This window comes from Diuraphis noxia, unplaced genomic scaffold (genome assembly GCF_037042655.1).
Source record: "Diuraphis noxia isolate RWA-SAM2 unplaced genomic scaffold, SU_Dnox_SAM2 contig0003, whole genome shotgun sequence".
NCBI classification, from domain to species: domain Eukaryota; kingdom Metazoa; phylum Arthropoda; class Insecta; order Hemiptera; family Aphididae; genus Diuraphis; species Diuraphis noxia.
Window position 1 is genome coordinate 77,746,248 of NW_028301713.1, and position 26,537 is coordinate 77,772,784.

Sequence of the window (26,537 nt, forward strand, 5' to 3'; positions counted from 1 at the left end):
AAATAATAATAAGAAATTAAGAATCATAGGGGCCGATAATACCTATAAGCTACATTTATTATCTACTAGAAAAGCTTACAAAAACATAAGTATGTTTGTAATAATACCGTGTATCACATCTTTAATCGTTGTAGTCTATATTTATCTTTAAAAAAATATCTATAATGTACGAAAAACCTCTTGTAAATCGAGTCGGTATAGTTTTACTGCTTTAGAAATTAATCTGGGCAAAAATAATAGACTGAATGTTATACATGCAAAAAAATATTATTATTTTATACAATATAATATACTAATTACTAATATGTATATTATTGTATTATTTTATTTATAATATTTGTATACAACCATATTGGTATAATATACTCAAATGTATATTATAGACATTTTAAACAATTTAGCATGTAGGAATTTACGGGCGTAAGGGGTAACGTAAATAAATCGATGTTGCTGTTGCTTTGGTGGACCCGGACGAATAGTTTTACGATCAATACAGCGAAATTTGGAGAAGAGATGAGGTGATGACCTAAGTTGGCCGGTCGTACTACTCGTAGTGTACGTGGGGTGTTTTCGGGGTGACAGCTAAAACGGGTGTGCCACGAGATGAGAGTCGAGATTTTATTATTTGTTTTAAATGTCAAGAAATGTATATAAATTATTATAGCATTGTAGAAAAATTTTTAATGATACTACTGCAGTAGTATTGTATTTCTTTTTATGTATATAGGTATAGTGTAAGTGTAATAAAATTAATAATATACATAATAGGCATATAATTTGAGCGGAAAAGCTTAGCTCTAATAAAATTGTTATCGACGATAACTTGTCGTGCTATATATAATTTATTACTCGTACCTTTGGCAGTTTGTTGAAAGTCTTTTGGTAATCGCAACAATTTTCGTTCATTTTATGAAAAAATTGTGAAAAATGTTCTAAAAATTGAGAAAATGCTCTAAAATTTTCAAAGAATGCCTTTAAAATGTATTTAATGTTAAGTTTGTCAAAAAATGTAAAGAAAATAATACTTTAAAATAATTAGTATCACCCAAAACACATTTTTAATTACGAACCAACATTTCAAGACACCAGAAAAAAGATGCCTTTGCATCGAAATCACAAATTCCCAACCCTACTGGAGTACTGGCTACTGTTAATAGTTTATCGTCAAATAATGTTTTTGATTTTTTTTTTTTTTTTTAATAGCACCCCAATATTCTTAATGAACCATTTTATAACGATGTTCTAAAAGAGTAAACATTATCTTGATAAACTGGCATATTGTGGTGGTCATGCATCTACACACGAGCCGCCACTGGAAGAGACACAAAATGAGTCAAAATAATTAAAAAATATTGTCATGTATAGAAAACTATGAAATTAATAAGTGAATATTTTGAGCGTCATTAGCTATTCATATTTGAATTATAACAGAATGATAACAAAATCGTTAGATGAGAAATCATTAATTTACCGATGATAATCTACATTTAATTGTTTTGAGTTCCGTTAAAAAACAAAGTTTATTTTATCGAAAACTGGTTTTGCAAAGAAAATATTTTGATATTTTTGAAAAGTATTTTTAATTTTTAATTTTGACTTCAAAAGTACCAACTATTCAAATTTTATATTAGGTGATACCATCTCCATTGTTAGCAATTAAACCATTATTTCAACAATTTATTGTGTATACACATTACTATATATTACTCAAAAAAACATATGTTGTAAAATTAATATATATTTATCACTCTGCTCAGAATCTAAAACGTGTTCAATGCAAACATTTATTATGCTGCAGTAGTTATGCCTAAAACAATATTTTTATATTTAAATGTTAATTATTATAGTTTGCTGGTTTAAAAAGTCATATTGGAGGTTACGACTACCCAAATTCCCCTCTCGTAATAATGCCGCTGTAATGATGAAATGGCAAAAATAAAATAATAAAATATAGTTTGTTCTGGATCAATTTTATAGAGTCGGCCCATCTCCGAGTGTCTTCTCAAGATAAAAGTTTCCGTTTTTCGGAATAAAACTTCTTCTTTTCTTCAACAAATTATTTAAGGGATCATTTTTTAAAAAATATTTAAGCATCAAAATTAAAATTTGAACGATTATCTAGTTTTTGAGTTATTTAACTACTACTCGTTTGAATTTTGAATTAGAAACACCAAAGGGGATTCTCATTAGTAAAACAAAATATGGTTTTGAGACTTGAAGTGTTGCCTAAAATCTGAATTCTAAAAATTTCATTATTTAAGGAACAAATTGGAATGACGAATGAGCATGGCAAGCATGCTTGTGAATCGCTTTGTATTCTTCATTATGTTTTAAGACTGTCAGGCTGTAAATTGTAATTCAGAAACAATATTGTTCATAGCGTAATGTCGCGTGGGGAAAGTGTTTCACACGACATTTTTTCTATATCACCATAAAGAACATCAATACATTTTGCGCATGGCGTTACTGGGGTTCTGGGCACATGCGGCTGCGCAGTGTTTCTGGTCATACATCTGAATTCTGGATGTTCGCAGCCTGGTGTCATGATATTTGATAATCAATATGGCGTCATTTGTTGTCCGGTGCTCATAGCTGCAACAAGTCGCATCTGTGTGTTACATAATATAGAATATAGATCGTTGTCCGGCATTTCGCGTTTCAAAAAAATAAATTACGTGAGTTTAGAACAATGTTACAATTTAGTCGGTTTATTTTATCGTAGTATCATTTTTGTATTATGGTAATCGATTATGGAGTGTCCGATCAGTTAAATTGTATTGGAAATGAATTTCTTACATCGGTATCGGATCGCGTTCCATATACTACCTATAATATATTTACGTTATTGTTATTTATTTTAATTTTAAAACATAAACAATGTTGAATAATGCGTTGTATCATTTTATTCATTTATTCATTTGTTTGTTAATATTATTCCAAAACGTGTAGGTACCCATTTTTAGGATGCCTCAATGCTAATCACTGGTGGCGCATTGAAATTTTATAATATTGTGTTTAGAAAATTAAAGTTCTAATAATTTTCATAAGGAATAATTTAGCTCTGTAGTTACTTGGTTAACATTGACTTGATTATCGTCATATGTCTTATCATGTTTTGGTTTTAGATTGTTGTTTGAGATTTATGTGAATTTGATTTGTGATCAATATAAAACATTGGAGGATGCCTAAACGAGGAAAAGAGCCAAGACCATCAAGTCGTCATTCTGGTGGTCGTTTTTCACCATCACCACAACCACCACGGCAAGCTAGAAATGATTATCAAATATCAGGATCTTCACGTTCAACGTAAATATATTGAAAATACTCCTTCTTTTTTTATTTACATTTTTATTATTTTCGCTTCAAGTATGGGTAGTTACACTTATTACCCCACATATTTAACAACAATGTTACATTAGAAATTTTAGAATTTTTTTTTGTGCTTTTTTTTAGGTATAGAATTATTATTTTTTATTTTGTTCTATTAAATAATGTATTAGAATTTATAAAGATATGTTCTAGTTGAAAAATCTCTTTCTTTTATAGATAAAAAAATAAATTATAAGAAATAATTTGTATCAAAATTGATGCAGATATCTGTGATTTATTAATTATTTTATATGAAATCTCTACCTAGTCATAAAAATGTGGTATTGTTATTGTATCTAAAGTACGCATTTAATTTGGTATTTATAATGCATTGGAACATTTTAAAAACCTCTTGGTACTACTTAATTTATGATTGTTAACATATTATACATAATATTATATAATATAAATTATGGGTAAAGATCAAACTATATAAGCTTGCGGCATTGCATGTTTAGATATGGTTAGTTAATTTTACAGTAGTATACAAATTTAGTTGATATAGTATTTTTTGATGAAGATTTAATTAAAATATTAAGTACCACTTTTTATTTTATTTTATTCATAGGTAATACTAATATTTTTTCTTCATTTATATTTTTTTTCAATCTACGTAATTAGATTATACTAAAATAAATGTATGGCTAATATCTGAGTGGTGTCTTTTTAGTTTTTGAGAGGGAGAAGAGAGTGAATGTTTTGACCAGCTCATAATAAAACTGTAAAAATCGCTTGCCAAAAATTATATTTTTAACTCAATATTAATCTAAAGTATAGAATTAAAATATCGAATAATGGCTAATTCTAACAACAAATAATAAACATTTAAGGGAATGCCCTTATCTGTTAAATATTACTCACCATGAAAACACATCATAGACCAGGGTTGTAGATATATAATATTTACCATAGACTAATTCTTCAGATACCCTATAATTACTTACATTATAATATATAGTACAGACCATAATATATAGTTAAATTGTATACCTATATTAATGACATGAATTATGTTTGTAAGCTTGCGGTGGACCAAAACAATGTCCCATACCTATAGCTAGAAAGAGGCAAATTCATCCTCCTCTCCTACCCCCACCAAAAAAAAAAAAATAATAAAAAAAATTCATAAATAGCATTCAGTCTTGTTAAGACTAATTTTTATTTAATAAATTATTTTGTTGGTGTCATTTTTGTTTTGAAATGGTTACCTATTTTAAGACTTTCAAGAGTATGTATTTGAATATAAGTAATAAATATAAAAACTTTTTGAATTCAATAAATTTGATATTTATTTATATTTGTACATTAGTCACAAATAAATGGGTTCGTATCTGAGCTTGAATAAAGTATTAATAGTTAACACATTTGTGCTTTAATAGTTATAAGAATTTCAGATGTCACAGATTATGTTATAATTTTTAGTTAATCAATTTAACATAAGCTAGGCAAATATAAATTTTGGCTATTATATCATCTGCTTATTTGATTAAACCTTATTGATTCTTAGAACCATTTTAAAATATTATTTTAGAAAAAAAATGTAAAATAGTAATACACAAAAATATTAGTCATTGATAAACAAATTTTTAATTATGTCATTATGAACAAAATTTGGGATTGATAAATTATTGAATAATAGTATTCTAACATACTTCATTATCATTACAGATATCAAATGTGAAATGATGCATTTATATTTTTTCAAATTAAATAAAGAATTAATAAATTAGTATCCTAGTGTTGAATTTCAATTTTTTTATTAGTTTATTGTATTAAATAATACTTATATAACATTACACATTTTATATGATACTATTAATTAGTACCTATCACTTAAACATAATATTTAAATTTTAAAGATTTTCTTGTTGAATGAATTATTTGATGTACCTATATCTTTTTAAAATAAATAAATGTATAAAATGCACAACGATATATTAAATTACTAAATGCATAATGATGGCGACCAACAGAGTGCAATGATACTTCCAGATGTACTAGGAAGTTAAAAAAAGGTGTTACTCTTATCTTTTTAATTTTAAATCCAAAATCTCGATAGTTACTATTAATTAATTTTTACCCTTTTGAAAAATATTTATTATACTCTATCATGCTTACTTTCTTACAAATTATGATATATGAACATCTAAAAATAAATTTTTTTAACATTAACTTATTCAAATTGGTCAAGAAATTCATGTGTATCTAACAATCAAACCTGCAATTTTCATGATTTTTTTTTTTATAAAAAAGTACCTATTTTAAGTAATGTCCATAATGACCTATTTTTGTTTATTAAAAAGTTAAATAAAATAATAATATTAGGGAGATACAAGCGAAGCAATACAATTTTTTTTAAAAAACCACTCGCCACTTTTTGTTGTAAGCTCAGGTTGTATATAATCACACTTATTTTAGCAATACATCAGGAAATGATCAGTATTTAGAGAGTAATTTAGTTTAATGAAACATAAATGCCGATCTCAAATAATACATAAATAATCAGATTTTTAAGTTATGTTTTTCTACATTATGCTCATGTCATTTTATTTTATTAAAATTAATGTGTTTGACAATATTTCATGAATTTTTGTCATAGATCTAAGTATGTTGATTTTGATATTTGTCATCAAATTTTGAAATATGCTATTATTAGTTGGGCTGAGATATCTAGTTATCAACAACTCTCTCCCCTCACCTGATGTATTAGAAAACTACTGGGAAAACCAAATTTGGCCTTCCCAATGCACTAACTAGATTCTAACCAGAAAAGCACTGAAATTGAAAATTGAAGCATTTTTTCAACAACTTATCGTGTACACAAACAAAAAAATAAAAATAAAAATAATTAATATATTTTCATAGAAATAGAGACAACTGAGAATTACTTAAAATCATTTTTGTCAGCAGTGTTTACCATTAAGAGGACCCTACATACATATTGTTGTCGTCTTACAAATGTGTAACATATCAAATGTACACTTAGCAGATCATGTTTAATTTCGTTAGTTTAAAAATTAGAGTAAATTTACGTATTATGAAACTTGATGCTTAGAACATTATCTGTTTGTATGTGGGTTTTTTATGATAACTTGGTTTTTAAGTGAGTTGTGTTTAATTTACTATTTTTATAAATGCATAACTCGCTACAAAATTATACTTTCATAAAACTCACATACAAACAGATAATGTTTTTAACATCAAGTTTCATAATAGGTCGATTCACTCTAATTTTTAAACTAACAGAGCTAAACGTGATCTGCTAAGTGTAAATTAGCTATTTTATGTATTTGTAAGACCGAGACAACACATGCAGGTGTAGCATCCTTTTAATTATTTATTTGGCATTAGTTACTAAGAAATAATGTTGTTAACAACTTACTTTTACTTCAACATATACCTAAAAAAAAGTTTGTATTAGTTATATCATTTGTATTTTTTCTTAATGTTTGGTTGTGGGAATCAAAATTAAAGTTATAGTACTATTTCTGAATCAGTGCAATTTTTTTATTTAACACTTATGATTTTCAGAACTCCATAGTTATTTTTAAAATTCCAAGATTGCTCAAAATTAAAAATATTAATATTATTACTATGTATATTAAAACAGACAATGTGTTTATTGTATATCATTCGTTTTATTTTTTATTTTGTTTTATTTTATCAGTTAGACATTGTTATTATTTTTTCTTTTGTACTAGGTTATTAATAATGCATTAATAACTACTGTATTATAATGTTTTTAAAACTGAGATGAGCTTAATATACCTAAAAACTTGTGTTTTATTACGTTTGTAATAGTTTTTACTGTCATTTATTTTATCATTAAAAAGTTATTATATTACTGATTAATATAATATTTTAAATATCATTGATATTTATATAGGTGTGATTCTAGTTCTGGGACAAGATCACCTCATACCAAAGATAATAACAAAAAATCTAATGGAAATGTACATCCTGGAAACACTCCCAGACTTATGTTAGTAATTTATTTTAAACTTTTAGGGGCTTATGTTTACACTAAACTTAATATTGTGTGTCACTTTAGGAGAGTAGTTAATAGTCCAATCATATTAACTGATGATGATGATGATGATGGTGTATATAAGAATTTAGATACTTCTGTGAATATATTTCGAGAAAATGGAAATAAATTGAAACCTGACACAGGCGAAGGTGCAAGTATTGTGAAACATTTCGTACCTTCTGCTGATAGGTATGGCTTACATATGATAATATTGTGTGTACAATTACTGTATAACTTAAATTAAATTTTAAAATCATAAAAATGTTTGTAAAATTAAATTTAATGCACCCTAGTAAAACTGATGAATTATTATCAAATAAAAACTTAAATATTATTTCTAATACTTAAAAAATTTAAGATAGGCATCTAAATATAATATAAAAAATAAAGCAAGTAGTATTACTAAGATAATAATTTTTTAAAGATGATTATTATTCATAATGTCATGTTTGACTAATTTATGGGCTTACTAGCAAGATAAATCTAAATTGATTCAAATTTAAGCATGTAAATGCGTACTCTTTAATTTTCCAATCACCTTACATAACATTTTACAAAAACATATCTTTACATATTATAATCAGAAAGTAAAATCAATTTTAAATATTTTAACATTTGGTGTTAGTAATGGATTGTTAACTTTTAAAGAAAATATTAATCCTATTTTATTTAAATGCATTCAATTTTCTGTCAATATAGTAAATACACTTTACTTAATTCTATAACTAATTTGGAAATTCTTAATAATTTCAGGGCTAGGCAGCAAAAAGAGTGATTTTTGTATGTAACTGTATAGGGTAATTACCCTTTTTGCTGCCTCATTCTGTATTATTACTTTTTTTTACTATCTTTGTGGGCTTTGTAAATTTATCATGGTAATAGTGAAAAAAATAAAAAATAAAACAAAGAAATTGAAGCTGAATCATTCTTTTTTATATGATATTGGTAGTAAAACAAAATAAAGTAAATTTTTTACTCAAAATGTATGTGTATTTTTTATAGTTAAATAAAATTTTGATCTTATAAAAACTAATAATATAATTTGGTGTTATCAATAATTTTTTAAACAATTATCATTAATTTGTTATTGGTAAAAAGTACTTTAATAATTATAATTCTCTTTTTCAAAAGATAACAGGATATTTAGCTAGTCACTGTTGTGCGTCCCCTATAAAAACACATATAGTAATTTCAGCCAATAAAACAGGCATGAAATGTTTGTTTCATGAAAATAACTCTGTTATTATCCCTAGTTTAATCTTTGTTCTATGTTTTTTCTATTGATTTCAAACTGATCTTTAAATTAATTGTTTATATCTTAATGAATAATAATTGAATGTAAATATGCAAATTGTAACTTTTATACTGTATAGTTGGATTAACTGAGACATAAAAATATAGAAAACTGATAAAAAAAAACTTGTATAGAAGTGCATTTGATTTATATTAGAGAAATTGTTGATTTTACACAAATTTACTAAATTCATTATTTTTTATAATTTTCATAAATTGTTTGTATGTGGCTATAATGATTGTATGTGCAAATTGATTCTTAAAATGTAAAGTAATTTTTGATAACACAAAATTATTGAAAATATTCAAATCACTAATATATTCATGATTTTGAAATAATTAAAATGTGCAGATATCTTGAAAACGAAAATATTGCAAACTATGCCTTAATCTATTATATTTTAGCAATTGATAAATAAATCAGTAATCGACTAATTTGTTCATTTATTTTAATGTTGCTTTAAACCACTTTTTGTAATTGTGCTACACTAAAGTTAGAAGCACAAAAACTGTACTGCTGATGATGTTTAAGCACATCATAGATTATTTCACTACTTTATGAAATATTCATCTGCTACTGATTATATATATATATATATATATATATATATGTAATTTTCATGGATAATTTTTAATTATTTAATATTTACACTGGAGATTTAGGCACAACATTTATCTTAAGTATAGTCAATAAATAATAACAGTTAAATTATAGTTTTTAGTTTTTATAATAGTCATAATAATTTTTATCTCCCTTTTTTAATTTATGAGACAACTTTTGAAGTGAAAAATAATATTGTTGTTCATAATACACCTATATATATATATATATGAATATAATGTATAATATATGTATAAGTGTATGTTTATGTATTTATTAATAGGTATCACATGTCACAAAGTGCTCCTGAAAAGCCTGTGTTTAGAGGACCAGAAACTGATGTATTGCATGATCTCGGAAATGACAAATTAAAAATCATTAGAGTTCAAATGATACGTGCTGACATTCAGCAAAATGATTCGTTTCGTAAAGCTTATGTAGTTGAAGATTCAGTAGCTGGTAATAGATCAAAAGGTAGGTGATATTTATGATAAACAAAGTATTTTCAACTGCAATAAACTAATAAATTAATTTAATATTTTAATGTTTGTTCTCCAAAATTACAATAAATTTCAAAATTCATTACGAATAAAAAACATTATTGGTTTTTTAAAAATAATGTTATTATTTTATAAATGAATTAACAGAAAATGAATAAATATTTTTTGTTTATTGTATTTTATGCAATTTAATAATCATATAATGGTTACAATTATTTGAAAGATATATTGGAAAATTATCACTACTTGATATAGTGAAGAAAAAATGATTTATTTGCTTTTAAATTGAATTTTTTGTTTTCACATTAAAATTGTATTGTTAATGTTTATAACTTGGCTGTATATTATATATTTTTTCTATTTATTAGTATTTTAACCGAATTTTTACATCAACTTCCTTGTGTTATTTAATACTTTAAATTATCTAAAAACAGAAAACAATATATTGTACAGATATTAAAACAAAGCATGGGCGAATGAGTGGTTAATCTCAGTTCTTAGCCCAAATTTAGTCCAATGTTATTAACTAATAATATTGTTATTTTAAAGTTTCAAATTTAAGATATTGTCCAAATTTTTATATTTTTAAAATAGATATAATCACTTTTGACTATTCTGGAAACATAAACATAATATGGTGAAAAGTATTTATTAGGAATAATTTTTAAATATAGGATATACTAATATCAATTTATTTAGTAATCAACTTTATGAAAATATTTATTGTATATATAATTTACAAGGCTAATTAATATTTCAATACATATAGTGCCTATTTAAAATTATTATTGATGTCATTTTAGTATTATAAGGTAAGTGTACTAAGTATGAAATATTTACAGTTAAACTATCCTTGAGGAGTCAAATACAATTATTTAATTTTGTTTGATCAGTTAATTCTTTTCTTGGGTAGATTACTGAAATTAGTTTATGAGTCTTATACGAGTTTCATAATACAGGCTATTGAAGAATTATGAAAAGTCAAGTATACTTTTTAAAACTGATCAAATCAATTTTTTTTAATATCTGAAGTGTATAAAGAAATATCATTTTATTTGGTTACAATACAGGATTATTAAAAATCCTATATCTAGAGAAGAAATGCAAACTCCTAGTTTATTGAACAAATAATTTTATTAGTAGTCTTTTAATCTTTTATTTATTTTTGGAATCATAAACTTATATTATTTTTTATGAATGTTGTACAGAAATTTAAAATAAAGTTAATTAATTTAAGGTAATTATAAATTATCTTTTTCTTTTGGTTGTATGCAATAGCATACATTTTCACTACAAACAATTATTTAATTTAAACTTAAAAATCTTGAATAATTTTTTCACCAATTTTAAATCAACCGGTATTTGTATCCATATTATATTTTTAATCAAACATTTTTTTTCAGTACATACTGTTGACATTAAACAACTGCATTAAATGAAATTTTAAATTTCAAAATTACAAATATTTCTATGAATTGATTCATTACACAAATTTTGGTAACTTAATTATTTACAGTTTATTAAACTTCAATATTAAATAAGTTTTATCTTTATCTTAACAACATATTCAAGAAGACATTACAAACCTGTTTGTATCACTTATGGTTTTAGTTGCATATTGGTATTTTTGAGATCTTATTCCATTGTGGGTAGACATGTATGGATACACTTTTGTTCGCTTGAAGATTATTTACCAATACTTTTATTGAAATATTGGCATTACAAATACTTGCTACAAGAAGATACATGTATTAATAATGATACATATGATTATTAATGTTGTTAATTTTTTCTTATAACACCATGAATTAGTATTTGTAAACAATCCAAAACGTTTAAAAATAAAGTTTTGTTGATTTAGAAACCTTCTCTATTTTTAATGCTATCAATTGTGATAATTTTAGTGTGCATAATATGTTATTATGTTGAGACAATGGTAATTGTAGGGAAAGCAATAGGAACCAGTACCCAAATATGACATCAATCCAATACTGAAACATAAGAGCAATCAATAAAATGATGATATGATTATGCCTATAAAAGTGTACAAGAAAAATATATAAGATAATTTTACAAGTATTTAATTATTAACAATTATTGGATATGTTATGATGACACTTAATCTATCAAATCATTGGCGTGTGCAAAAATGTGTATTAAAATTGTTTATATATTAAAAACTGATAACCAGTCGTTCATTATCGTGCGTATAATCATTAATTTATTCTGTATCATTATTATATTACACAGACTATAATTTACCATAGATGGTAAAATTCTTAATTGCTTGTAGGAAAGAAAATAAAACAAATATGTGTGTTAAAAGTTAAAAAGAGTAAGAAAGGTTTAAAACTAAGGATGAAGAACATATTTCAGATTCAGAAGCAAATTTAGCTCAAATAAATATAATTTTCTAAACAATCACTTAGACCAATAATAAAAATTAATTTGTATCAACCAAAATCAGTTCACAACTAATGTAATGATCTCCATTTCCGTTTAATTGACGGGGTAAAGTCTGAAAGCTTCCTAGTAGGTCAGCATTTTCCTACCATTGTGCCGTGTAAAAAATCATAATTATCAATAGGCTTACTTATAATTTTGATAATATGTTAAAAAATTTTTACAATTCTCTTACCCTGATATGAAGGTGTGTAGTATACTTGTTAACTATTTGAATATATCACTATGAGGTGGAAACTTATGATAAAGTGAAACCAGTCCCAAATTTCTCAATATCTAACATAATAGTAATGTAATATCTTTGTTTTCGATATCAATAAATTCCACATTTTTAATAAATTAAAATATTATTTTACATGAGATTTCCTTACCTAAATAAACACATAATTTTAAATTATTTATTAATAATTTATTAATATGCGATTTTTTTTGTTAATATGATGAAAACCTAATTCTTGTATTAAAAAAAAATATATATTTATTTAACATATTATAAAATTCAGTGTCAAGCGTGCTACGGCTAAATATGGGTTAGGACTAGCGTGTCATGAGGGGAAAAGGTTGGGAAATGCTGTAATAGATATATACCCAAAACAGTATTTACAAATACACAACTGGTTAACTACTTCAATTGAGATTAACAATTTGCCTGTAGTAGATTGGAAATATCACTTAATATATAAATCAAATGTAGTTCAAATTATACTCTAAATTTTCTTAATATCTCCAAAAACAAGTCAACATTTTCACAAAATTTATTTAATAGTTTTTGAGTGATTGTATAAGCTACAAACACACATTCACTTTTCATACTTATTTAAAGATATAATTTCTTTATTCAAAACTATCAAAACAAAAATTTAATGCATGGTTTTATCTCACAATAATAAATAAATACTAATTTAGTAATTTCTCCTATTACTATCATAGTATTATAATATGTAAGCTGTAACCAATAGCTGCTATTTATAAACAAAAATTCCATAGTAAATCTAAAGATCTTTTGTTAAATTTTTAAATAGAAAAAAATTAAGGGCCACTTATTGAGATAATAATTATCCCACATTTTAATTGGACAAATAACACATATTAAGCATAATTTTATCAAAATCAGTTGAGTAGTTTTGGAATGCATTGCGCCTAAACTTGTATGGTTGATATTTATATTTTAATATATTGATACTCAGTAATATAAACTAATATACTGTCTTCGCTCAGAATCGTTCTTTTGCATGAGACAATTTATCATTGAATTCAAATATAACACATAAGAAAAGATAGACTTGATCAAAAATGAAGAGGTGTATACAAGATACAATGCCTTCTTTACATTAGGGATGTTACCTACTTTTCCTCTATTTTTAATTAAAATTTTCAATTCCTTCTTCATAAAAATGTTCTATTTATCTTAGCTTGATTTTATTTTTTATCAGAGAATAATTGTTTTTAAAATTGCTAGTATATTGTAAGTTTTGTAAAGAAATAATTTAATCAGTACAGTAATTGAATTTAAGCTGAGTAATAGTTACTATATCATTCTGTACATCTGTACAATTTTAGAGAACTGCTTCTATCAGTAAACAGTTTATTATTAGAATATATAAGTATTTTCATAGATGCTGGCAGTCAGATATTATTATTATCTAAATGCCATTTTGTTGCAGGTCGTCATCATCACATATATATGTCAATATGAATATTTTTTGATTATGACAGGAGAAAATTTTCTACAAATGATAAATTAGTTGCTTCAAATAGATTATATTGTAAAAACTTAAAAATGTAACAAATATTACTATACATGTTTACTAAAAAATTATGGAATTCATCAATAGAATGACATTGATAATAAAACATTGTCTGTAGTAAAAACAGCCAATCATACGCCGACAATTAACAGGCTTAATTAAAATTATAAATATTATGTTAACATCATTCAATGTTTTCCAACTTGAGCAAAATTAATGTAATTAAAAATTAATTGATACCTTTGTCGATTTTAAACAAGTAAACAATTTGCATATATTAGTGTGTATATAAATCATTAGTTAAAGTAAATACAATATAAAAGATAATTTTTTTATGGTGAATTAGTTTAAAAATAATTAGCTATGATCATAAAAAATATAATTTAAGAAATAAGTTCTTTACAATTTAGATGAAACAACATTTGCTGAATATATGATGCAAGATAGAAGTGTATTATAAAAATAATAAACTATACATCTATTATTGTAGATAGTTCTTATTTCAGGCTTATTTTAATCTTAAAATTCTTATTTAAAAGCTATATAAGAATGAATTGAAGTAAATTTTAATGTAGGTAGAACAGAGAAATGGCTGATTTTATAAATATATTTACCTAATAATGGTTTATGATCAAAATTTTCACTAAACAGTTAGAGATACACAACTTGCAATAAATAATTGCTTGTTAAAACATCATTATCTAGTATGAGAATGATAGAAAAGATGGCAGTGATGTTGAAATAATTTTTTTTTATAGTTATTATGTTTTATACTTCTTTCTTATATATTAATAATTTATTTTCATTGGCTTTTTAATTTTATAATTGGACTTTGGAAATTACTTATTGTCGTTCTTCACCCTGCACAAGGAACTGAAAAATAAATCACATAATATGTCAAGCAATGGTGCAGTTTGTAATAGTAATACCATGATTATCTTTTACATACCTACATAGCCGTGGTCAACACTCATTTTTAAAAGTTTTTTTTTTTTTCAAAAATACTGCTTGTTTTTAATAATAATTGTATTTTCAATATAATATGGTAAATATTATCCAAAAACATTTGTGATGTTTATTTTATTAATAAATGGTTTTTGATTGTTCATTGAAAAACATTGAACAATGTTTCTAACAAAAGTTATCAAAATATGTATAATTTTCATCAAAACATGCTTGAAATTAGTCATAACATGTACGTTCATTATATAGTTACAAACATGAATCATAAAAAAACTTAATTAATTTTACAAAACAAAAAATTGTTCAATCAAATAATAGTTTAAAAAATATGTATCCCTATTATTTTTACTTATTTTTGTTCTTTAATCATACAAATGTCTTAACTTTTTTATAACTAATGACCTATTTTTTGAGATCAATAAAAAAAAAAAAAAAAAAAATTGATTCAAGTAAAACAAATAAAAGATTGTTTTAATAGATACAATTATAATTTTAATTAAAAAAATGCTCTAACGATAATTATAAATTCATATAAAATATGTATCTATTGATTGACTTTAAAATAAATTACTAATAAAAAAATAAAAATATTATAAAAATTGTTAAGTTGTATCAGAAGTATATTAAAAAAAAAATTCAAGAGTTAAACCTTTTCATTTTGCTCTTGAACTAGAAATTAATTTTTTTGTAGCAAACACATTTATTGTAAAGTTATGCTTTGAAATATGGAATGTAAAAATATATTTAAATTAACACAAAAATAAACATACATTTCTTACATAAAAAATTCAAAATGACAGTTAATTTTTAACATTTTAAATTATTGTAATAACTTATGGGTATAGTGCCATTGGTCATACTAATATTTAATCTTATAACAACAATTATTTTATAACTATTTCTTAAACCAATTTAAATAATTAAATAATATTGTAGTAAACACTCCAATATGTAAAATGATAAACTATTATTTATTACAGAAAAATAAATTTATTTTATTTTTTTATTAATTTAACTAATAATAATTATAGTAAACTTTTCAAAAGCCTAATAAAACTTATATGATTGTTAAATATTAAAAATAATTTATTAGTAAATAAATATACTTTAATTCTTAAAATTATTGTTGGTAAATTTCATATGATAAAAAGTTAAATCAAGTATTAAGTTATTATTTTAAGACACTTATTTGTGTATGCTTTTTTTCGGGTATTTGTATTATAAATGTTAATTTTTAAATGTGTAAAATTGTATTTTTATTTTACTTAGTCATTTTTGTTTTTATTACCAACAAGAAATTTTACACAGGTGTTTCTATGACACTCAAATTTAAAAGTATTAAAAAGCAATTATAATAATTGTAATAAAACAGCTTCTCAATAAATTTCAGTTTATATAGAAGGAAACCTTACTATTACAATTACATAGTAATAAAACAAAATTAATATTAATTTAAATATACTAGTTGAGTAACAGGCTTTGTCCCATGTGCAATTTTTGTGACGATTTCCTCATGTTCTATACACTATATATACTATATATCTCAGTTTGAGTGTACCTCAGTTTTAGTATACTTCAGTTCACGACAAAGTGGCATAAGTTTTTCCTAGCTTTGTTAAATAGATTTCAACCTTGTAATTGCAAGTCACGGATTGAATTTAGCACTTCTTATATTTGTAATGGGGTTTTTAACTTCTTACCATCAAAACTTTTCTGAAATCTCTAAAAGCAATTTCTGAGATTTAATTTCTTTTGGATACTTTTTATCGATGGAACAATATTTAAAAAATAATAAACCAAATAACTGATTGATATTAGAAATTCCAATCATTTTAGTTTTTAGAAGTTAAATATATATGTACGAAAGAAGCACTGTGTTGCTTCAAAAAGATTATCTTACAATTTGACTGCAAAAGAAATCATTCAAAGAATAAATACTAAATCTTTAAATTGTAATTTTTCATTCAAAAATTCAAATTTATTAACTATTTGAATTGAAGAGCATAATAATGCTATTATCAAATGTAATTAATACTATTAATCAAAAAATAAAATTTAAAAACCATTAACCATTAACCATATAGTGAACATTTGTTTAAATCTTCACCAAGTATTTGAAAAACAAAAATATGTAATATATGTATCATCACAAGATGATATTAGTTAGAAATTAGATTATTATGTAATGAAACATCTATGTACTCATATAAATTTATAAATTAATTTTCACTATATTATAATCAATTGTTGCTAATTTGTTCATAATACATTTCGTGCATTGAATGTATAATGTAAAAATTAAATCATAAATGATGATATAATTTTATTGAATTGTGATTAATAAAAAACTACTTTAAAATTCAATTTTTAAAATGTATATCTATTTATAAAGTAGTAGATTAAAGTTGAATAATTTTATACTTAGTTATCTATTTTTATATAAATATCTGAATTTAAATTGTTGAATTATTACTATATTAGCACAATAGCACTCTTCTTCATGATATGTTATAATTCATGAACTATGTATATTTGTATTATAATTATAATATAATATATATTATATCGGTCTATAACAATTTAGGAAACAATTCTGTTATTTGGCTGGCACCCAAAATTCTTAACATGTCGATAATAATTCACAATTCAAAAGACATAACTATAACCATGATTGTTTTACTTAATATATTTCTTAAAGATGGAATTTTGAGAAAATTGAGGTAAGACAATTTGCACCTTTGGTTTAGTGAAAATTTTTAGGCTAATTTATGTGTTACAAATTAGTGGTATTATGAAATTGTTGTAAGGTTTAGTTTTATGGCTCATTTATGTTACAATTAAGGAGGTTGGAAGTTCTCCATTATTAAAGAGAATGTGTTAGGTAACTGATTGAAGTGTGAATTCATATTTTGTAGTTATGTAATAACTAAACAAACATTAATATGAGAGTCTAGCGCGCTACTACTATCGCCTGCATTTGTCATGAACTTTCAGGAAACTAATTAGTGGTTTACTCGTGCAAGCACAAGTCAATAATTTGATTTGACAAATATTTTGTTTCAATAAGAAACTAATTTTAATAAATTTAAAGCTAAAAGTCTGACAAAAATATGCCAACTTAGAAGGACCAGATTTTAATTTTGTAAAAACATTTATACTTGTTATACTAAGTTATTGTGGAAGTCAAGTTTTGAATAAATTATTAACTTCCTTAAAAAGAACATTAATGTAAACCTTAGGTAGAGTTAAAATAAATATATATAAATAAAAATGGAATTTAAGAACAATTATAAAAGAAATATTAAATCAATTTCCACAAAACCTAGAAATATGTCTATTCAAGTGGTCATAATTTTATTAGGCTTTAAGGTCTAAAACATGAAATAAATATGATGCTTCCAACCCCCTTAATATAGTTTTATGTTATCTTTGTAATTATGGGTATTAACTTATATATTTAAATTATTATCTTTTACCAACTAGGTTTATATGATATATATATAATCGATTAATTTCAGATTTGCATTAATAGTTTTAGTTAGTATTAGTCGTGCCACAAATGTAAACATTTTTAATATAAACATTTACTTTCAAAATTTAATGGCACACATTTTTCACTATTAATCTTATTATAAGAAAATAATAACAATAATATACATAAAATTTTTATTTCATTTGGAATCATAGATAAAAACCATCAAAATTTCGAAGAACGGCAAGTTCATTTTAATCAAAATAATCAACAAACACATTATGATAATGGTATGTCAGTACTGTTTGGCATTATGAATAAAATTTATTTTGAACTGTGATATTTGTTATAACTTTATAAGTTACCTATAAGTGAATTTTTATGTTGAATATTTGTATTTTAGATAAGAATTATGGAATGGCCCATTCTATAAGTCCAACCAGGTTAATGTCTCGTGATCAAAGTTTATCTCCACGAGTTAATATGATTCGTCCTCCGTCTCCTCCTTTGCCTTATTCTCCTGAACGCGATCATTTCAATTCTGACAACAATATGTTACGCAGAGATAGACCAAAGCGCTCTCCAGAAAGAAATGTTCATGATCGTCCACCAAGGACAGAACATTTTTTGGAACAGTAAATAATTGCATCTTGATTAATTTTGCTTGTATAATTGACATATACAAATTATATGGTATTTTTTAGACTTAAGATGGATAATTTTTCTTCTGGTCCTCCTCCAGAACCTAGATCACCTGAAATGCAACGTTTTAGACCGGGTGATCACAACAGACACCGTTCAAAGGATGACTCGATTCATTATGACGAACGCTCTAGACGCAGTAGATCTCCTGTATATTTTGACAATCATTACCAGTACAACAGAAGTGTATCGCCCAATAACCGACCATTTTCTCCTAATCATGAACAACAATTGCCAACAACCCCACCATCTTTACGTGAGCTTTCTTCACCTTTGAGAGATCGTCCACCATACCCTCCTAATGAACGTTCTCGAAGGAGACGCACACCACCGTCTAGACGGGATCGTTCAAGAGAGAGGCGCCGTCGCATTTCGCCTAGAAGAAGAACACCACCACCAGTCCGTTCACCTTTAAAGCGTAGAGGTTAGCGCAAAATTTATAAAAATTATAATAATCTATTTGATTTTTAATAATGTACCAAAACATTTTAGTTTTTATTATTATTCTTTGTTAACCTATAAACATAATATACTCTCAGTATTATTTATATATATCAGCCATCAGGTGAGTATAACTAGTATTTATAATAATTAATGATATGATATAAAATAAAATGATATTCAGTTTTAGTAGGATATTATAATTTACTAGTTATTTATTAATTGTGTAAGTGGTACTCTCCAGAAAGCCAAAATAATTTCTGTTTTTATGTATTTTAAATGTATAGGTACTTACATTAATCATTTTATATTCATATTGTTTAAATATTAACAATTTCTATACTCTTTTTATATTTTATTTTGTGTAATATTATTAGAGAATGGTAAAAAACGAGGACCTATCAAAACTCAGGAAGTACGTAAACGAGAAGCCAAAGAAAGAAAAAGACGATCTCAATCCAAGCCAAAATCTGCACCACAACAAGTAATTATGCTTTGAAATAGTAATAGTTTAAATTAATTTATATTAATTTTATTTTAGGAACAACAGCAACAACAAAATTCATTCCAGCAACCTCAACAGCAGCCTATCTATCCACCACCACCACCACCACCACCTGGAGTAGTTCGAATGCCACCAAGACCTTACCCTCCAGGGCCAATGATGATTCCACTACGACCCCCTCCCTTTCCACCACCAATGGGAGCATGGAGGCCTCCACGTCCACCAATGCAAGCACCACCTTCTGGTTGGCCATATCCACGTAAGTTTTATCACTTAAACTATTTACGGATAATAAACAATGACCTTTTATATGTCTCGTAAAAATAATAGGAAGATTTTTTAAGTTTGTACCTATAGTTAGATTAATTTAGTATTATATATATTATATTCCAGGTTTCCTAAACTTTCATTTTAGTTTAAAGCCCTTTCCAACCCTATACATTTTTCATTAAAATTACCCTAGTAACTGACAAAAGATAAGGTACCTACTTCTTGTGGTTTAATTTAAAAATACAAAGATATTTGATTTGATAAATAAGTCAACTTTGCGGAGGTCATAGCTTTTTTTTAACATTTATTTAATAATTTTAATAGTTTTAAATATATTTAATATATAAAATTGAAAAAGTGCTCTGACCAAAGTAAACTAATCTTGTTTATGCAAACATCTTAACATTTTTTAAATTTGATCATGGAGGCTCTTAAATATTTTGATCTAACGACAAAATTGAGGGTGCTTTATAGTGTGGTAGGTGATAAGTGGGGATTATACACACACAAAGATGAGCAGTGACCAAGGACGACAATGTGTATAGGTGTACTTTTGTTCCAATTGAACAAAGCTAGGTATTTAAACTTTTTTATCTTGCGCTCCTTTGTGTGTTCACAATATTTTTAAGAGCTACCTATTAAGAAAAAATTAAAACAATACTATAAATAAATATTAATTAGTGATGGTACACCACACTGTTTAAGCAGCCAAGTCATCACTCCAAACTTTTCTGATACTATACAGACCATTCTTTATATTTGGGCCCATATAAAGATTAATAATGTAATGTAGTATAAACGTTTTATAATAGATTTATTCAATTTGTCTGGTTGTTTTTCTTTGTACAACTCATAAATTTTTATCTGCAGTTTTGCACTGTTTTTAAGCTTAGCTGGTAATATTTGTTTGATCCATCAAGGTGTTAATCAAACTCATACCTCTTGATTTTGTTTAATTTACTTCTTGTTCCACTATTTCGCTTACCCAAACTGGTTTCACCATCTCTAGTAAACCACATCTAACATATCATAGGCATTAAATATTTAAGGTTGTTGATAAATTAAGGATTCTTAATAATATGTTTTAGTGTACCTTATTGTTTATACTTTACAAAATTCTATAATGTGGTATTTTAGTAAATTGTTGATTTTTGTATTTCTTGAAGCTGTATCACCTAGATATGTTTTAGTAATAATTTTTCATCTTTATTTGGCTTATTAGTTATTTAACTTATCTTCAGTAACTAGTTTGTTATTTATATTTTTCTTAGTGCTGGGTATAGTTAGGGTATACAATTTGGCGATTTTTTAACATAAAATATACTTTATTATAATTACTTTTATTTGTAGAAGTAGTGTTAGGAAAACACCGAGACTGATATCAATGACAATCTAAGTTATATTATAGGCATTAGCATTTTATATTTGCATCTACATTCATTATTTATTAAGCTAAAAATCTTTTATGACATAGTTTATTCAGAATTAATTTACATTTTAAAGAGTTTTTATGTTGCTTAAGTTCTTGAAAGTTTTTATACTAACCATGCTAATTGTATTTTCTTTTTGTATTTTAGTATATTTTTTATTTTTAGAAATAAATTAAAATATTCAAGTTAATATTTTGGTTAGGCAATAATTCTTATAATTTAAAAGATATGAATAAATATCAAATAAATCTCAAAACTTCCTAAATATTACTACTGGAAATAAACAATTTTGACAGTTTTTTAAGCACTCTTCTTGATTTATAACTATGTTTGGCATTAATAAAAAAATAAATATCAAAATGGTTATTTTATAAAATTCATTTCACACGAGAAAATATTAATCTATATGATCCAAAAATCGATTATGTGACTTACAGACTTTTTAGCATACTGTTGTTATGTTTCTATGTACAAATTTCATGATTTAAAATTCTATATTTTTTTGATTTTACTAATTTTCTTGGTTGAAAACTATGTTTACCACAGTTTTCCACTGGCGAGACTTAATAGTTGGATTATTATTATTTTAATTTTAATTTTAAATATTTTCTTTTGTAAGTAAATTTATTTATTTTTTTAAATTTATGTTTATTCTTTTCAATTATAGTAAGGTAATAAAAATTAAATTAACGACAAATTTAAAATTAAAATTAATCAATGCTAAAATGTCTATTAACTTCATATCTAGTTATTCATAGGTTTAATATTAATTGACTAAGTATGCTTCGCCAAGAAAAAGGTTGCATTGCAGTTAACTGTGGTATGATTACAAGCTGACAGCTGTGTTTATAAACATTTATCTTTGATCTATGCAACACAATTGAATACAATACAATCTTGTCTTACTAAATAAGATTATAAATATGTAATTAGTTTTTACTATTTATTTTGTAACTTTACAAACACTATTGTGAACACATTCTTACTTATAGTTATTATGTTTAATTTAATAAACAGCTTGCCAAGTTATTCACTAATGTAAAAATATATTAGTGATAAAACAATGTACCTATGTAAACATATTTTGGCAGTACATTTAATCCATTTTTTTTAGTTTTAAATGTTATTTTAATGTTTTGAATGTTTTTACAGGCCCAAGGCCATTCTACTTCCCCTACTAAATGGAGTGACTACGAATATTTAGATTTTAATATTCCTTTAAGTGTGTGTATTTCAAACAGTTTTGAGTTAGATGATAAAAACAATTCCCAGATAATTAATGTTTTATCAATACTTAAAAATCATACTATTTATAGGTAATCATAATAACTAAGTTTTTACCTTACATATACTCAATATTTATTTAAACTTTTATTATTATACTTATTATTGTGATCTTAAAAAAAAAAAAAAAAATAATAATAATCAATTAGAATATTTCAGTAAAAAAAAAAAGCTGAAAATTAGATTTACAGTTATTTTACTATTGTATTTCCATTCATATTAATTAATCTTAGTGACCATATATGTTTTATTTAATAATTTCACAAAAATAGTGTGATGTGATTTAATAATATATGTACGTTTATTTAAAGTATTCATATTAACTATTTTTGTGTCATAAAATTAAATCAACAGTATATGTGTTGTGTGTGTGACATTATAAAGAACATAATAACCAAGTTTAATAATTAAACATTTTTACAGAATCTTATATGTAAAAATTTCTATAATATATTTATTATGTTTACAAAAATATTAGAATAACATCCAATTATTATATTTTTAAGTTACATATATAAGTTAAAAAACAATGGAAGACTATTAAATTTACATAATATGTAGATCAATATTTTTTCGATGGAATCATCACAAAACAAAAACATTTTAAATTTAACTACGATTATTTTTAATTAAAAATATTACATTACATTTAAACATTGTCGTACCTATGATAGTTAAATTTCTATTAAATTTGTGTTTAAATACTTGATGTAGTATTATTTAGTAGTCATAATATGTCTTCTGTATTACTATAATATTATATAAATAGGATTATTCAATTTAATATTACAAATATTGGCATTATATAAATTAGAATTAGAAATTCAATTGAGTTACTGTCATTTGTTAAGTATTTATTTTGAGTGATCCTCTTTATATTCCAACAAATAATTATGTTATTTTAATTATTAATACAATTTATTCTGCATGACCTAAATTTATTTTACTTGTAAGTTAAATTGATAATTTCATTACTAATAAATGTTAATTTGTGTGAAATTAGGTAATTCTTGTTTAATTGCTGCAGTATTACAGATATCTTAAATATTAACCGAAACGTCTTATGAATCTTAACTGGCGTGAAAAATGTATTTTTATTCACGTTGAAAAATCAAATTTTAAAACCATCATATCAACTCTAGTTATTATTCGTCATTATTGTAGATGAAAATATTTTAACTCTCCTATCGCAAAAATAGCCTACAAGCGGCGGCGGATGTCAGTGTCGTGCGTGAAAAACTTTTTTTTTTTAATTATTTGTCAGCTATAATAGATGGTTGCTTGCACACTAATATAAATAAATAAACACTTGTGACTCCGCTTGCCAGTAATCAACAATGTATAATTATTAATTATCGTAGTGAAAACTGACGCTGCATGGTTCATAAGTCGATCGGGAATATCGAAGCGGCCAAAATTACGTATACGACTGGCCTGCAGCAGTGCAGAGAGAATATCAAGTAATGCACATGCACGCCACCTGTAGAGCGCTACATTTGGTCCGCTCTCAATTGTTGTAGGATTACGCGTACTTGGTGTAAAAGTCAAAAGTTAATATTACATTATTTTTTTTTTAAATTGTAACGTCGACTAATTTGATGCATCACGTCTTGTTAATCGTTTGTTTAAATCAAATATCATCGATAATTCGTGTTTTTTTAAGTGCATTAGTTTTCGAAACAACGAATTAAACGTGGACGAAAGATTAATGAACGACTTCTGCAGGACTACGAGAATGCGAAGACGACGAGAAGGAAACGTGAACGATAATTATTGATTATGATTATCAAAGGATTTATGTAGTATAAATTCAGGGTCGAATTTAGGTAGATCTTTTTGATGAGTTATACTTAATTCGAAAGTATTTTAAATTAGAAAGGATTGATTAATCCTATAAAAATGTATGAATAAAAATATAAAAGTGTGTACATGATATTAATTTATAAGCAATTATTAATATATTAAATTAATTATTTTGCATAGTTTTTTCCCTCCCAACTAAGAATTATAAAAACTAATAAATATAATAATATACAATATACCTATAATTTTTAATTAAATTAATTTTCAAACAATTTTTTTTCGCTATTTTGGAAGCCAACTCCTGAAGCATACTATTTAAATCCGATGATCTTAATGAATCTCAGATTATAATCATCAACATGGGATCATTGATAAATCTACAATTTTTTGCGGTTAACCGATTCTGAGATTAAATCAGTGGTTCTTAACCGGTGTTCTACGGAACACAGGTGTTCCATGGACTTTGTATAATTGCTCCGTTAAAATGTTTTAATCAGTGGAAAAAATCCAAAAAGTAAGTTTCATTGTTTTAAAATGTTGACTTTTATGGACTTCTAAAATATGAAAGTATAAACGAGTATATTTGTACGGAATGTTACTACTAGAGGTGTTAGCGACTATTTTAATAACAAAATGGACAAATTTCTAAACGAAAACATAATTTTGGAGATGATATAGTGGACAATTTTTAAATGATTGTCAAATTTCCCTTTGCGTGGTTTGTGGGGAAAAGTTTTCTAATAGTGCCAACAATGACATCAAAGAAAATAAAACGGCATTTTTCATCTAAACACTATTCTCCATTTTTTTTTAAACTTTTTATTTTATAATTATGATGTACTATAAAATTTAAAAATGTATATAAATATTGTTGTATTTTACGGCCGTGTTCCGGGAAAATTTTATAAAATGGTACGTGTTCCGTCATTCGATAAAGGTTAAGAACCACTGGTTTAGATCAAAGTACCCTTAGTTTAACGTGAACAAGTAAAACGTATAGTACTCTCCCCCATAAGTAAGCACACATTGACTAATATGATGATAATAAATCAACGTTCGACATTTTGGAGGTACATCTAAGTGGTGATGGGTATACAAATAAAAATGTAAACACTAATAACGTCTATTTTATTATACTAAAGTACCTAGTATAAGACAGTGAATGCGAGAAAGTCGTATCTGTTTGTGTCCAACTGTGGTTGATTCATTGCGCAAACCAAATTGGTATTATTTTGTAACCGATTTGTTTTAAATGATGTCGTCATACAAAATATATTTTGTACGCGCAATTTAATGCGCACACAACAATATAAATATTATAGTTATAATCACCGTAATGCATACTAAATACGTTTTAAGAAAATAAAATAATAGTAAATCATGAAAAATGTACACTATGCTACTCGTATTTTATTATTTTTCAACCTAGCACGAGATTATTTATCTAATAATTTATGTTTAACAAATGTAATAGTTGGCAAATATTCTTTCTTAAACTTTTAACGAAACGCATTTTATCAATCTAATAATAATGTGTAACTACGTACACGTGAAACGTCATAACTTATTTTTATTTTTTTTATTAGAAATCAAAAACAAAACATATTGAATAATTGATTACCTACCTCCTGTAAGCTTATGCAGCTTGTGTTGGAGATAGGGA

At 25.0% G+C, this 26,537-nt stretch overlaps 1 protein-coding gene across 5 annotated transcripts; it reads left to right on the forward strand.

Moving 5' to 3' along the window:
- The first annotated feature begins 2,520 nt into the window (after positions 1–2,520).
- LOC107164755 (uncharacterized) lies at positions 2,521–24,122 on the forward strand. Of its 5 annotated transcripts, none has more exons than XM_015512689.2 (11): positions 2,521–2,675; positions 3,126–3,306; positions 7,256–7,351; positions 7,421–7,588; positions 9,577–9,767; positions 18,655–18,729; positions 18,843–19,074; positions 19,144–19,565; positions 19,960–20,066; positions 20,124–20,346; positions 22,940–24,122. In XM_015512689.2, exons 2-11 carry the CDS (start codon positions 3,182–3,184, stop codon positions 22,966–22,968), a joined length of 1,668 nt encoding a protein of 555 aa, XP_015368175.1. In that variant the 5' UTR covers positions 2,521–2,675; positions 3,126–3,181; the 3' UTR covers positions 22,969–24,122. The 5 variants fall into 5 exon arrangements, with proteins under 5 accessions (XP_015368175.1, XP_089080678.1, XP_015368177.1 ...); XM_089224552.1 differs by having other exon boundaries at positions 20,133–20,346; XM_015512690.2 differs by having other exon boundaries at positions 2,568–2,800.
- Positions 24,123–26,537: the final 2,415 nt, after the last annotated feature.